Below are 13,861 nucleotides of genomic sequence, written 5' to 3'. Positions count from 1 at the left end.
CAGAATAAACACAGTCAGGAACTCTGGCTCCTTCAGAGATCTCTGCCCTTATCTCACTCAGCAGCCTCATTCCTCAGGAGGTCCCTCTGGGCCGCGAGCAGCAACACACCAGACTCATCTGGATCTGCTTCGCTCCACTGTGGAGGAACATCTCAAACCGCTGCCCCATCTCACAATGCAGGGCCTTCAGACCTGAAGGACCTGACCACTGCTGGAGGACTGAAGAGGATTGAAGGAGTGAAGGAGTGGAAGAGTGGAAGAGTGGAAGAGTGGAGGAGTGAAGGAGTGAAGGAGTGAAGGAGTGGAAGAGTGGAAGAGTGGAAGAGTGGAGGAGTGAAGGAGTGAAGGAGTGGAGGAGCAGAGGCTCAAACCAAAGCACAACAGCAACATTCTTTGTGCTAAGCTAATTCTCTGGGTTCATGGGGGCGTCTTGACACGAGCAAATGGCAAACAGAGATTCCTGAAGTAAATAAATCAATGCATCGATTCAGCTCCAATAAATAAAGCGTTGTCAACGTCGGCTGAGCGTCCCGGGGTTCGGACCTTCAGCGGGACTAAGAGAGACTAAGAGACTAAGAGAAACTAAGAGAAAAACATGTGTGCTCATCAAGCCCACAGTTCCTCCCAGAGGACCAGAAACCGCTGCCGTCCTCAGGAAAGCACGAGGTCACTCGGTCGGCCCGGAGAGAGACGGGAAGGGAAAGTGGAAGCGTCCGGAGAGCAGGGAGAAAAGGGACCGGCTGTGACCGGCTGTGACCGGCCCGAAGGAAGCAGAGGAACTGAAAATGAAAGAGTTTAGACCGACGTGGATGACCCGCTGTTGCGTTCGTCGGCATTCTGCGTTCATCTTGTTTGAAGGTCTTGATCATCTTGATCCACGGTTGGCCTTCCAGCGCAAACCTACGGCGTCTTTGATTGGATAGAGAAAAGGGGCAAAGGCGGATTTGAACACGTTGACCTTTAATGCAGTCTGAGACCAGATTCGCCAAAATACTCCTCATGAGTAGAAAACATTGTCAAAGCCAGAGGAGCTCTGCAAGACCAGGAGGAGCTCAGGAAGCGAACCGGGTCGGACTTTCAGCGCCAATCAACTTGGAGATCTGGCTGTCCGAGCGCCGACGTCACACATGTTAAGCGTGGAATATCTGGTTACATTCATAGACGGGTGTGAACGGTCGACCCGGTGGAGCGGTGAGGCGGCGGGGCCCGCGGACCGAGTCCCGCCGCTCACCGGTCCGGAGCGACAGACGGCCGAGGACACGGGCCGGCGGGTCGGGCCGGCGGAGGAAGGTGTCGGGCCGCTGAGAGAGAGAACGGGCCAGAAGGAAAGGGGGAGCAGCGTCTGGTGTGGAGACGGCGAGAAGAAGGCGGCAGGAAGTCCTGACGTTCTTCCAGCGAAGGTGTGAGTCATTTACATTTCAAAGCACAACAGGAAACCCTGCGATTGGTCCTCTGGAGGGCCGTCACAGAGAGACGCCGAAACCGTTTTTATCAAATATGCAAGTAGAATGAGTAAAATAAACACGGCACCGTCATGTCTGATTCTGGAAGAGCAAAACTAAGGCTAATACTCTGCTTGTGTTGAAGGCGTGAGGTGAGCCATCGCTTTTGTTTCTCCGACCAGCGACGGGGGGGACAGCGTGGCGTCCAGGCGAAGCCGGCCGACGTCGGGCTAAATGGAAAACATCACTCAGGTTGTAGTGTCCCGTCCGGCCACGTCTGTAGAGACAGACGCACACGGAGACGAGGAACACGGCAGCCAGAGCGGCCACGGCCAACACCACTATCAGATACATTTGGTCTCCTGCAGAGAGGTGAGACACACACACACACACACACACACACACACACACACACACACACACACACACGGGGTGATCAGGAGTCCAGCGGTGAAGGTGCACAGGGCAGCTCGGATGGAAGGTGAAGGAACGTCACGATCCTGCAAGTCATTTGTTTAAATCTACCGTATCTTCCTTCTTCTCCTAGTGAATCTCTCCAGATGAACGCTGAACTTCTGCTTGGTTCCAGCAGAGGAACATTTCACCCCCACGTTCTACCGTCTCCTCGATGAATTTCACGCGATCGTTGAAATTTACGACGAAAATCCCATTTCTTCACGATTTACGTGCACACGGCGCTGCGGGGGGCGGGGCCGCCGGGGGAGGAGGCGGGGCTTAGCTGTCAGTCACGGGGCCACAGAGACACACGGGTGTTCACCGTCAACCTACGCTTGATGTGACGTGTGTTTTTGGACTGTGAGAACCAGAACCTGGGCGGCCTCTGGATTGGAACCAGGAACCTTCTCCTGGCGGCGCCGGCCCTCAGGGACACCCGTCCGGTTAAAACGCCCTTCGTCCGATTCTTCGGGCGCTCGCTCGCTCGCTCGCTCGGCAGAGACCACAACGTGGACCTCCGCCGGCGGCCAGGAGAAAGCTCCCGGGGAAATGGCACTTCTGGACTCACCTTGGACTTGCACGTGGAAGCGGCGGTCGACGGTCCCGACGGGGTTGCTGACGGTGCAGACGTAGTGGCCGCTCTGCTCGGCGTCCACGGCGTCCAGGGCCAGGACGCTGCCGTTGAAGGAGGCGGTGGCGACGGGGAGCGTCCAGGAGTACGAGGGGGGCGGGTTTCCCTCCGCGGAGCAGTTCAGGGACAGACTGTCTCTCCGTTGGACGCCGATGGGGTTCGGAGGAGGAGCTCCCCTTATCCGAGGCTTGTCTGCGCGTCGGAGAGGAAACACACCGGGTCATTGGACGACATCTTCCGCTCACGGCCGTCCGGCCTTCTGCGGCAGCCGGCGCCGAAAGCAGAACGTTGGCGGCGTCCCCTCCCTGTCAGACCCACAGTGGACGCTGACGGCGACCGGATCCGACCGGTTGGCGGGAGGCGGCTGCGGTCCTTCGGGTCCCAGGTCCAGCGTGACGCCGCAGGAGTACCGGGCTCCGTCATCCTCTTTACGGACAAGGACGGGATGACGGAAGGTCTGGGAGAAGGGTTCACTCGTCTGATGATTCCCCGCGTAGCTTCCCACTTCCGTCCGACCTCTGTAGAAGTTCACGGTGAAGTTGAGGGCGGCGATGTTCTTCACGCTACATTCGAGAGTGTAGCTCTGGCCCTCCGTCATCCGGCCGGGCCAGGGAAGGAAGGTGAGGGAGATGTTTTCTGGAGGTTCTGAGGAGGTTACAGACATGAGAGACTTTCACTTCCCAAGTTTGATGATGAACCCCGTGACGGCGGTGGCGGCGGGTCTTCTCACTCACGGTACACGAACACAGGCAGGTTTCTGCAGCACTGGCGCCCCGGCTCTTTGGTATAGTGACAAAGGAGATTCGGTTGCCAGTCGTTCACGCTGTCGACGATCCACACGATCTCCGTGTCGGTGATGTTAAACGTTCCCAGAGATTTCTCCAAACCGGGCTCTCCGCAGCTCTGGCAGACGGTGCAGCGAGCGCTGGCCGGGTCACCGAACCTCACCACCAGCCTGGACGGGCTGAAGGAGGGAGCGTCTTCACAATCCTTATCTGTAGGACGCACAACCGAGGTCGGGTTGAAGCCTGCGCTCTGCACGCTGCACAGGTACGGGTCTGTGCGCCACTCCTTCAAAGCGGGGGGGCATTTGGCCTTCGGGGGTACTTCATGTCAAAGGTTAACGCCACGGTGCTGCCGTACCATGAGAGCGGGGCGCCGAGGCGGAAGCGTGCGGCGGCGCCCTCCGCACCTCAAGCGGCTCATTGGAACAAAAGGCCCGCGGCGGCGACGGCCGCGCCTCAGCGGAAGTCGTCCGGGTCTCGAGCGTCGACGACGGGCGACGTCTCGAGCCGTTCTCGGGCCGGCCTATCGGCCTCCCAGGCCGGGCGGGGAGCGTCGGGCCGAGCGCTTGCGATGGGTTTCGGGTCCGGAGAAAGAACCGGTCTTTCCGTCGGAGGAACCCCGGCCCCGGCGGGCCTTCCTGACCAGACGCAGCCTTGAGGACCGTGAAGATGGAACCAGGCGGTGACCGGATTTGCGACGTCCTTCCGGTCGCACGGGTCCGTCACCGTCCCGCTCACAAATTGAGGGCCGTCCCCGTTTCGGCCGACGCTCCTCCCAGGGCGGTGCTACCGCCGCCACCTCCGAAGGCTGCCGCGGAGGCCGATACACGGCGCTCGCCTTGACGTCTCTGACGTCGTTGGTCGGCCATCATTTCTGCCCGTCTGAATGGGGTTCGAGCGGACAAGAGCGCCCGGCCCGGCGTGCACACACCCTCGGCCCGCGACGGCTGCGCCCAGCGGTGCGTTCAGGGAGCCTGGCGGGTCCCCCAGCATGCGGACCGCACTGACGCTTCCAACGTGACTCCTCCCTTCACTGGGCCGAACCCATCGAACGGTCCTGCAGGGCAGGACGGAAAACTCTGGGCGTTTCCGGGACTCTAACACCCTCTGTCTCTCTGCCGCGACCCGCCGATCACACACCGACCACATCCTGTGTCACACCTCGCGTTGGTGACGCTAAAGATCATGTTAGATATTGTCTCGGTCTCATGATCGTATGCGAACGGCGTGACGAGAGGTTTGAACACCGGTTGGAGGTGACCGGGACGCGACGGTCCGTCCGTGGATCAAGCGCTCGGCTCCTCGGTGCAGAGCAGCGACTCCCGCAAGGAGTGCTATAAGCAGCTGAGCTCCTTCTAAGCTCAAAATAAGCTTAGTATGGTTAGAGTGCAGTTCAGGATTTCCCCTGAAGAATACAAATGTCAAAACTTTTATCAAATTATTATGCATTTCCTTCTCCTCCTTTCATCTTTTCCCTTCGGGTGTCGCCACAGCAAATCATCCTTCTCCATGTAACCTGTTCTCTGGATCCTCCTCTCACAACAACTAACCTTCATATCCTATATTGCATACATATACACACACACACACACATATATATATGTATCTTTTACATATATATATGTATATCTGCATTATATATATATATCATATAATGCACACACACATATATGTATGTGTGTGTGAGTGCATTATATATACATATATATATACATACATATATACATACACACACACACACATATATATATATATATATGCAGACACACACACACACATATATATATATATATATATATATATATGTGTGTGTGTGTGTGTGTGTGTGTGTGTGACGAGACAAATGGCTCATCAGAAGTCATGGCTGAGTTAAAATCTTAAAATGTTGTTGCCCTTCAGCGTGTGTGCGGACGTTCTGAGGAGGCCTCTCAGGACCAGATCCAGGACCAGATCCAGGACCCCATCCATTCTCAGACACAAGCATACAAGTCGCCGGGGGGCCCTTCACATGGATGGGCCCTCTTTGAGTTTTAGGTGGTGCTTCTCTGCGGGGGCCGAAGAAGGGGAGGGGGGGCAGAAGGAAGCTTTGCTCCAGACGTCCTGTGACCGGCGGTCCTGATAGAAGCCGTGATCCGGGCCGGTCGCCCCCTGCCACGGAGGGCGGCTCCCAACATGTTAGCGGGCCTCGCCGAGCTCTGTCGTCAGACACCTGCCGTGTGACGCCTGCCCCCGTGGACCCCCTTCTCTAACGGACCCCCTTCTCTTACACCGAGGCGGATCACGGGGCCACGTGCACAGACACACCTGGACATTCTCACACCTGCAGCAACATTTCTATCTCATGTCAAGAGACACACTTTACATGAACTCGTGGGTTATTTTATCATTATTGATGAACGTGACCCCGAACAGCACTGTCTCTCTCTCTCTCTCTCTCTCTCTCTCTCTCTCTCTCTCTCTCTCTCTCTCTCTCTCTCTCTCTCTCTCTCTCTCTCTCTCTCTCTCTCTCTCTCTCTCTCTCTCTCTCTCTCTCTCACACACACACACACACACACACACACACACACACACACACACACAGTGGTAATGACGTTTCCCCGGAAGCCTCGGCGGCGCTGCCGACTCGCCTGCTGCCGAGCGCGCGAAAATACGATAACGGGTCGTCGTCCGTGGGAACGCGAATCACGTAACCCGCCGGCGGACGGGCGGCGAGGGACTCACCGCACGCGGACACCTGGAGGTCCTTCTGCAGGACCAGCAGGACCAGCAGGGCCAGCAGAGGGCAGGACAGCGGCTGAACCCCCGCAGACATCTCGGCTCGCTCGGGTTCCCCTTCTCTTCTTGTCTCCTTCTCTCCTTCCTCTTCTTCCTCACCTTCTCTCCTTCCTCACCTTCTCTCCGTCCTCTCCTTCCTCACCTTCTCTCCTTCCTCTTCTCCTCTCCTTCCTCACCTCCTCCTCCGTCCGTCTGCCTTACAAAGCGAAACAGAAAGTTCTGGTCGCTGCTCTCAGGAGGCAGATCTGTTTATCCGCCTCTCTGGCTAGAGAATACACCCACATGAGTGTGTCCGGTCTCACCGGTACACTCTCACACACATGCGTGTACGTGTCTGTACCGTAGCGTTTTATTCAGGTTGACGGTAAAACGTCCGTTAAACAAGCACTAGGAGTTGTTGTCCGCAGCCCGGCCACGCAGGCCTGCGATACAAGTCACTGTTCCCGCTCAATTCCAGGTAAATAAAGAAACAGAATTCCTTGCACCCCAAAGCACACCCACAAAGTCCCCTGCAACCCCAAAATCACACAGAAAACAAGCATCAATATAAACCCCAACATTGGTGACACGCTACAAGACATATATATATGTATATATATTCATATATATATATATATACAGTGGTATGAAAAAGTTTGGGCACCCCTGATCATTTTCAAGATTTTCCTTTATAAGTCATTGGTTGTTCGTCTCAGCAATTTCAGTTAAATATATCATATAGCGGACAAACATAGTGATATTTGAGAAGTGAAATGAAGTTTATAGGATTTACAGAAAGTGAGCAATAATTATTTAAACAAAAGTAGGCAGGTGGATAAATTTGGGTACCCTTGTTGTTTTATTGATTTGAATACCTTTAGCACTAATTATTGGAACACAAAATTTGTTTGGTAAGCTCATTGACCCTTGACCTACATACACGGGTGAAGCCAATCGTGAGAAAGGGTATTTAATGTGGCCAGTTGCAAGTTGCTCTCCTCTTTGGATCTTCTCTGAAGAGTGGCAACATGGGAGCCTCAAAACAACTGTCAAATGACCTGAAAACAAAGATTGTTCAACATCATGGTTTAGGGGAAGGATACAAAAAGCAAGCTCAGAGATTTCAGCTGCCAGTTTCCGCTGTGAGGAAATGGAAGACCACGGGCACAGTTCTAGTTAAGGCCCGGAGTGGCAGGACAAGAAAAATCTCAGATAAGCAGAGGCGAAGGATGGTGAGAACAGTCAAACTCGCTCCAAAGACCTACAACATGATCTTGCTGCAGACGGTGTCACTGTGCATCGCTCAACTATTCAGCGCACTTTGCACAAGGACATGCTGTATGGGAGAGGAATGAGGCAGAAGCCTTTTCTGCGCACACGCCACAAACAGAGTCGCTTGAGGTATGCTAAAGCACATTTGGACAAGACAGCTTCATTTTGGAAGGAGGTGCTGTGGACTGATGAAACTAAAATTGAGTTATTTGGACATAACAAGGGGAGGTATGCATGGCGGAAGAAGAACACAGCATTCCAAGAAAAACACTTGCTACCCACAGTAGAATTTGGTGGTGGTTCCATCATGCTGTGGGGCTGTGTGGCCAGCGCAGGGACGGGCAACCTTGTTAAAGTTGAAGGTCGCATGGATTCCAGTCAGTATCAGCAGATACTTACCAACAATGTTCAAGAATCAGTGACAAAGTTGAAGTTGCGCCGGGGCTGGATACTTCAACAACACAACGACCCTAAACACTGCTCAAATTCTACTAAGGCATTCATGCAGAGGAACAAGTACAACGTTCTGGAATGGCCGTCTCAGTCCCCAGACCTGAATATTATTGAAAATCTGTGGTGTGATTTAAAGCGGGCTGTCCATGCTCGGAAACCATCAAACCTGACTGAACTGGAGATGTTTTGTAAAGAAGAATGGTCAAAGATACCTTCAACCAGAATCCAGACCCTCATTGGAAGCTATAGGAAGCGTTTAGAGGCTGTTATTTTTGCAAAAGGGGGATCTACTAAATATTGATGTCATTTTTCTGTTGGGATGCCCAAATTTATGCACCAGCCTACTTTTGTTTAAATAATTATTGCTCACTTTTTGTAAATCCTATAAACTTCATTTCACTTCTCAAATATCACTATGTTTGTCTGCTATATGAAACTGAAATTGCTGAGACGAACAACCAATGACTTATAAAGGAAAATCTTGAAAATGATCAGGGGTGCCCAAACTTTTTCATACCACTGTATATGTGTACACACACAGGGCTGGTGGTGGTCCACGCTCACCAAACGTCACAGGCAGCGTGTGAGTGGATCCCTGGAGGAGATCCTGGAGTCCCAGGAGGCCTCGGGCTCTGGTACATCTCCTGAACTCCCCGACACCCCCTGAGGGTCTGAGCTTCGGCTTCTGGAGCTCCAACAGGAAGCTCACGTCAGAAGCCCCGCTAGCGTCTGCGCCAGGAAAAGAAACAATTGTTCCAGCATTCTTTTTCACAGAGTTGAACACCAAGCCGCCAATTTCAGGAAGTGACCTTTGTCGACATTGAAGGGAAGTGGACACCATCTGACACACAGGAAGACACACCAGAGAAGACTCTGCTGACAGTGCGTGACGTCTTCAGGATGGGTTAGTTAGAAAAGAGAGGAGATTCCACTGGAGACGCTGGGGGGGCAAAGCAAGCGAGGTCAGGGAAGACCTGACACACACACACACACACACACACACACACACACACACACACACACACACACACACACACACACACACACACACACACACACACACACACACACACACACCTGAGGTCTTCAGAGGACTGGATCACAGAGGCCACCATTCACTTGAAAACACTTTTATTGTTCATTGTGAGACCAAAACACACACACACACACACACACACACACATTTCCTTTACACAACTGATGGCAGTTTGCCGAAGCAGGAGTGATCCGGGGTCCTTGCGTTACCATGACGATGTGGTCGAGCCCCGTCCCTCGGGAGCTGTTCGATGTCCCGTTACCATGGTGACAGCGGGGCCAAACAGCCGGCGAGTTAGACGGTAGAAACGTTTGTGCGTCCGCCAGACCTGCTCCGCGGTCAAAGTCTGCGTACAAAAGCGACGGGCTAACGGCTAACAGCTAGCTGGAATAGCCCCCAGGCATAGGTGAGTCCTCTGTGTCGCCGTGACAACGACCCCTGTGACCTCCTCCGGGACGTCAGGATGGAATTCAGGAGATGTTCCTGCACAGAACAGAAAGCTGGGGCTCTTCAAGGCGGCGGCCACAGCTTGCCACCGGCCCCCTGCTGGCCCCTGCTGGCCCCTGGGGCTCCTCACTGCGAGCAGTAGTTCCAGTGGGGCTCGTTGGGCAGCAGCTGGCAGAGCCGCAGGCAGCAGCTGATGGTGGGCTCGTAGAACGCCGAGGCGGGCTCCTCCGGGCCGCCGGGCGCCGCCGCTGCACGGCCAAACAGAGACGCTTTGGGCTTGTTTACCAGAGTCTTCTTCGTCACGCAGCCGGTTTCCTCCAGCGCCTGCAGAGTGGACACACACACACACACACACACACACACACACACACACACACACACACACACACACACACACACACACACACACACACACACACACACACTTCAATCATCAAGGCTTCCTATTGATGGCGTCCATGTCAACATCTTCACGCCAAGACAACATGGCGGCTCCCCCACCGCCGTCCCGTCCAGGGTTGAGCTCGCCGCGGCCAGCTGCCGTTATGGGATGTTTGTGGGAAACAGTCAGTGGCCAATCACCTGCCTCCATCTGACCCTCTCCTCTCACACCAACCCACTTCCTGTCCGCTGTCTCTCCATCCATAAACCTCCCCAGGTCTTCCTCCAGACCTCCTCCACCCTCAGCATCCTTCTCCATCCCTCCTGTCCACGTCCAAACCATCTACCATGTGCTGTCCCTCTGATGGACTCATTCCTGTTCCTTTCCATCAACCTCCACATCTTCAGCTCCACCTCCTGTCTTCTCCTCCAGTGCTTCCCAACCAGGCTCTCACCTCCATCTTCTCCACCTTTCCTTTCCCTCAGGTGAAGGTCTTTCCTGCACCCACGGTGTCTCCGGCTTTTCTCTCCCCTCTCCTTTGCTCTCGACCGTCGCCGTCCGGCGCTTCGAGTCCTCCGGCCGACCCAGACGAGAGCTTCTCACCTGCAGGATCTCCATCAGGGCCACGGGCTGCAGCACGTCCCTGTAGTAGTCCACCAGAGCCTGGCGCGTGACCCCGGGCCTGGACATGACGTGGTAGAGGACGGCCTCCAGCATGCCCTTGCACACCTGCCGGTTGAGCTGGCCGTCCACCATCCTCCAGGGCCGGCTGACGAAGCTCAGGGCGTCCCTGCGGGCGGCAGAAGGCGGTGAGACGGAGGAGCGGGCGGAGCTCGGCGGCCGGAGGGGGGCGGACCTGTGCTCGCCGTCTCCGTCCTGGTCCGGGCCGTCCTCCCTGGACCTCCGCCCGCTCCTCGCTCGGACGCGCTCCGTGACCGTCTCCCGATGGGCGGGACCTCCTCCCGTCTCCCGATGGGCGGGACCTCCTCCCGTCTCCTGAGAGTTGGAGCCGCCGTCCTCGGGCGCCGTCTCCCCCGCCGGCTCTCCGAGGTCGCCTCCGGGCCCGGAGCTCCGGCCCTCCTCGCCGTCCACCGGAGGCTTCTTGGCCGGCGGCTCCTCGTCGTCGTCCTCCCGGATGGGCCTCAGCAGGGGCCTCTTGCGCATGAAGGGGATGCTCCTCCTGCTGGAGGCCGGCAGGCTCTGAGCTTTGCTCCACAGGCTGACGGTCAGCAGCCACGGCTCGGCGTGCCGGACCAGCACCCAGCGAGGACCCAGGCTGCCCACCTTCAGCACCTGGTCCTCCTCCTGCAGGTCCTGCAGAGGGAGGGAGAGCTCAGGCCTCCGGAACACGTCCCTTCCTCGGGGTGGGATTCGGCTGAACTTCACAGAACATCTTCTCCGCGGTGAGCGTGCACGGCGTGAGCGCGTACCTTCATGTATTGCTGCAGGCCGCGGCTGCGTCCGGCCTCGGGCTCCCGAAGGTGCGCGTGAAGCCTTGAGAACTCCTGCACATCCATTCCAAGCTCTCCAACGCCGTCCAGGCTGCTCCTCAGCAGAGCGCAGGCCTCCACGTCCTGGGGAGAGTAGCTCCGTCGCAGGACCAGACGTCCGTGGAGCTCCTCGGCGCCGGACGAGGAGGCCGAGGGCTTGATGGAGCGGGTGAGGACGGAGGGCACCAGGGAGGGGCCGCACCTGGAGAAGTCCAGCGGAGGGGAGTCTGAAGAAGAGGAGAAGATTAAGAAGGACGTTCCCGCGGAGGCGGATCCGACGGTGAGACCGGGGCAGATACTGACTCTCGGTGAAGAGCGGGTGGGCCGGCGAGTCCCTCAGCTGCAGGCGGATCGCACACGACTCCACCACGATGTTGTCGCAGGTGTTCAGGTTTCGCAGTTTGACTGTGGGGGGGAAGACGGACGTGAGTCCGGGCGGTTCTCCGCGGGCCATCGGCCACGGGGTCTCCAAGACCTCCTCGCGCCGCCCTCGCCTCCGAGGACCCGGAGCAGCGTGGCAACGCCGTGTTTTGCCGCTGGCTTCTGTTCTGACGGCCAAAGACGCCCGTGGACAAAGCACGGCGCCGCGCCGCTCCGAGGAAGACTCGGGGCGAGGAGCTGGGCGTCAGAAGGTCTCCCCGGGTCCGAGAGCCTTCTCTTTTCCTGCTTCGCGAGCCATCGGACGCAGACGGGAAGACCACACGGTTCTTTACCGATGCCGGGGCAGCAGTATCCTCGCATCATCAGATACTTGGTGTGGGACGCCTGATGGGACTTCACCTCCATCTTCTTCTTCGCCTCACACTCGTCGGCGTCGTCGTCCTCCTCGTCCTCCTCGTCCGGCGCCGCCACGCTGACAGGACACCGGACACGGAGCCCGAAGCGCTCAGCGTCTGCTGCCCGGACGTTTCCGCAGCCGCGGATGCTGAGCGCACGCCCGTCCGGCCGGAGGACTTACCTTCTGTCCGCGTCGGTGTCCACCAGACTGCTGTCCACCACCACCATCTGCTTGGGGATGGAGACGTGGGTGGACAACAAGCCCAGGGTCATGAGGCTGAGGGAGACCAGGCAGGAGCCCCCCGGGGAGTCCATGGAGAAGCACAACATGTCCGATAGGTCTGGTCTCTCCTCGGGGCCCCCGGCCTCGGCCTCGGCCCCGCCGCGCTCTTCCTCCTCTCCGGTCGGCGGTTGGGGAGAGCGCCCCCCGGTGGAGGGACCGTCTCCGCCGAGCGCGGCCCCCAGCCGGCTCGCCGTCCCGCTCACATCCTCGCCGCCGCCGCCGCCACTTTGGTCCCGGGCCTCGGTTTCGTGGCAGAAAGTGGTGAAGGGCCTGCGGTGGCTCGTCCCGCGGTCCACCAGGGCCCGCAGGAAGCGGAAGGAGTCCGTGCACAGGGAGTGAGGGAAGCGCCAGGAGAACAGCCTGCGGGGGGAGCGGGAGGAGGTTCAGCTCCAGGACCAGCGCCTCCCTGGCTCAGAGGCAGGACCGCCAAACCTCCTGCGGCTCTGCCGCCAGGTCTATGAAACATCTCATCTTTGTGATTATCGTCATCCCTGACCTGCGCCAAGAGCTACGACGGCGAGCCCTTCGGCCGAACCTCCGAAGGTAGCCGCCGTCCAGGTGTGCGTACCTGTAGTAGGACTGGGACAGCTGGTAGGACATGGGCAGGATGGGAAGCCCGCGGTTCTTCTTGGGCCCGGAGGACTGGTTGACGCGGCGGCGGTTGACCAGGCCTCGCCTCCTGCAGCGGAGGAACACCCTGCACAGCAGCTCCTGGTCGTACTTGCTGTACATGTGGAAGGTCTGAGGGACACACGGTCAGAGGTTGTGGGCGCAGAAGGTCCGAGGGTCTGGGCTTCAGGAGATCTCCGCAGACACCGGACGGCGGGTTTGCGACCCGCTGGAGTCGCTACCTGAAAGGACCTGCTGGACTTCATCTGGCAGTTGGTCATGGCCAGGGTGCTCTGGATCAGGTTGTGCAGGACCACGGCGTGGATCTCCTCCGTGCTGTGACACGCAAACATAGACGGGTGAACCTTCTGCGGGACGACGCCGGGCCGGCCGGCCGGCCGTACCTGCTCAGGACGTCCGAGCGCGACTCCCGCTTCCCGTTGTCGATGGCGCACACTCTGAACCTGCGGGGACGGACGGAGAGGTCAAGGACGCTCCCGGCGGCGGCGGCGGCCCCTCCCTCGGCACGCCGTCCTCACCGTGAGAAGAGCTCCCGCTTGGTGTCGGGCAGGTTCACGTCCTCCGCGCTCAGGACGGCGCTGAACTTCTGCCTCAGCAGTCTGACGAACTCCGAGAAGCACCTGGCGCAGTCCTGGAGCAGACGGCGGGAAGGGAGGTTCACGACAACTCAGGACGAAGATCCGCCCGCGGGGAGGGGCCGGCGAGGGAGGTCACCTCGGGGTCGTTGGGGTCGGCGGGCTTGTTGTCCTCCAGCAGCTTCAGCAGGGGTTTGTCCTGGTGGACCTCGGCCAGGCAGATCCTGGGGGCGCGGAGGACACCGAGGTTGTCCGGAGGACTGCCGGGGCGGCCGACCGGACCCGGCGAGAGAACGCCCACCTGTAGTTGAGGAAGGTCTGGGGGTTCTTCAGGATGTATCTGGTGCGCCGGCCCACCGCCACGGAGGTCTTGTCCAGGGAGATCTCGAACTCGGCCTGCAGGAGGTCTCGGACCACGCAGTACGGCACGAAGGGCCTCTTCAGCTGC

General features: G+C 57.8%; 2 protein-coding genes across 2 annotated transcripts in view; both read right to left on the bottom strand.

Moving 5' to 3' along the window:
* Positions 1–943: 943 nt before the first annotated feature.
* Positions 944–6,307, bottom strand: LOC147229134 (intercellular adhesion molecule 1-like). The gene is made up of 5 exons (XM_086156245.1): positions 6,036–6,307; positions 3,264–3,524; positions 2,848–3,174; positions 2,467–2,721; positions 944–1,804 (listed from the first exon to the last, which is right to left on the bottom strand). Exons 1-5 carry the CDS (start codon positions 6,124–6,126, stop codon positions 1,533–1,535), a joined length of 1,206 nt encoding a protein of 401 aa, XP_086012371.1. The 5' UTR covers positions 6,127–6,307; the 3' UTR covers positions 944–1,532.
* Positions 6,308–8,911: 2,604 nt separating this feature from the next.
* gtf3c1 (general transcription factor IIIC subunit 1) overlaps positions 8,912–13,861 on the bottom strand; it is a 14,105-nt gene continuing 9,155 nt past the window's right edge. The window contains exons 27-39 of the mRNA XM_086157639.1: positions 13,715–13,857; positions 13,553–13,637; positions 13,357–13,469; positions 13,222–13,281; positions 13,060–13,153; positions 12,777–12,949; positions 12,107–12,568; positions 11,862–12,001; positions 11,452–11,553; positions 11,089–11,375; positions 10,515–10,972; positions 10,262–10,448; positions 8,912–9,600 (exon numbers count right to left, since the gene is read on the bottom strand). Of these exons, the coding sequence (XP_086013765.1) occupies positions 9,403–9,600; positions 10,262–10,448; positions 10,515–10,972; positions 11,089–11,375; positions 11,452–11,553; positions 11,862–12,001; positions 12,107–12,568; positions 12,777–12,949; positions 13,060–13,153; positions 13,222–13,281; positions 13,357–13,469; positions 13,553–13,637; positions 13,715–13,857 (2,502 nt within the window). The 3' untranslated portion in view covers positions 8,912–9,402. The remainder of the gene's footprint in view (positions 9,601–10,261; positions 10,449–10,514; positions 10,973–11,088; positions 11,376–11,451; positions 11,554–11,861; positions 12,002–12,106; positions 12,569–12,776; positions 12,950–13,059; positions 13,154–13,221; positions 13,282–13,356; positions 13,470–13,552; positions 13,638–13,714; positions 13,858–13,861) is intronic.

This window comes from Fistularia commersonii, chromosome 12 (genome assembly GCF_037954325.1).
Source record: "Fistularia commersonii isolate RoL2024-O1a breed Wild chromosome 12, RoL_Fcom_v1.0, whole genome shotgun sequence".
NCBI classification, from domain to species: Eukaryota; Metazoa; Chordata; class Actinopteri; order Syngnathiformes; family Fistulariidae; genus Fistularia; species Fistularia commersonii.
This window is presented reverse-complemented; position numbering and strand designations above follow the sequence as displayed.

Coding starts and splice junctions, on each gene's coding strand:
- LOC147229134 (XM_086156245.1), bottom strand. CDS start 6,126: ATGTCTGCGGGGGTTCAGCCGCTGTCCTGCCCTCTGCTGGCCCTGCTG. Junction 3,525..6,035: donor CCTCCAGGTGTCCGCGTGCG/GTGAGTCCCTCG, acceptor TGCGTCCTACAG/ATAAGGATTGTGAAGACGCT. Junction 1,805..2,466: donor CTTCCACGTGCAAGTCCAAG/GTGAGTCCAGAA, acceptor ACCTCTCTGCAG/GAGACCAAATGTATCTGATA.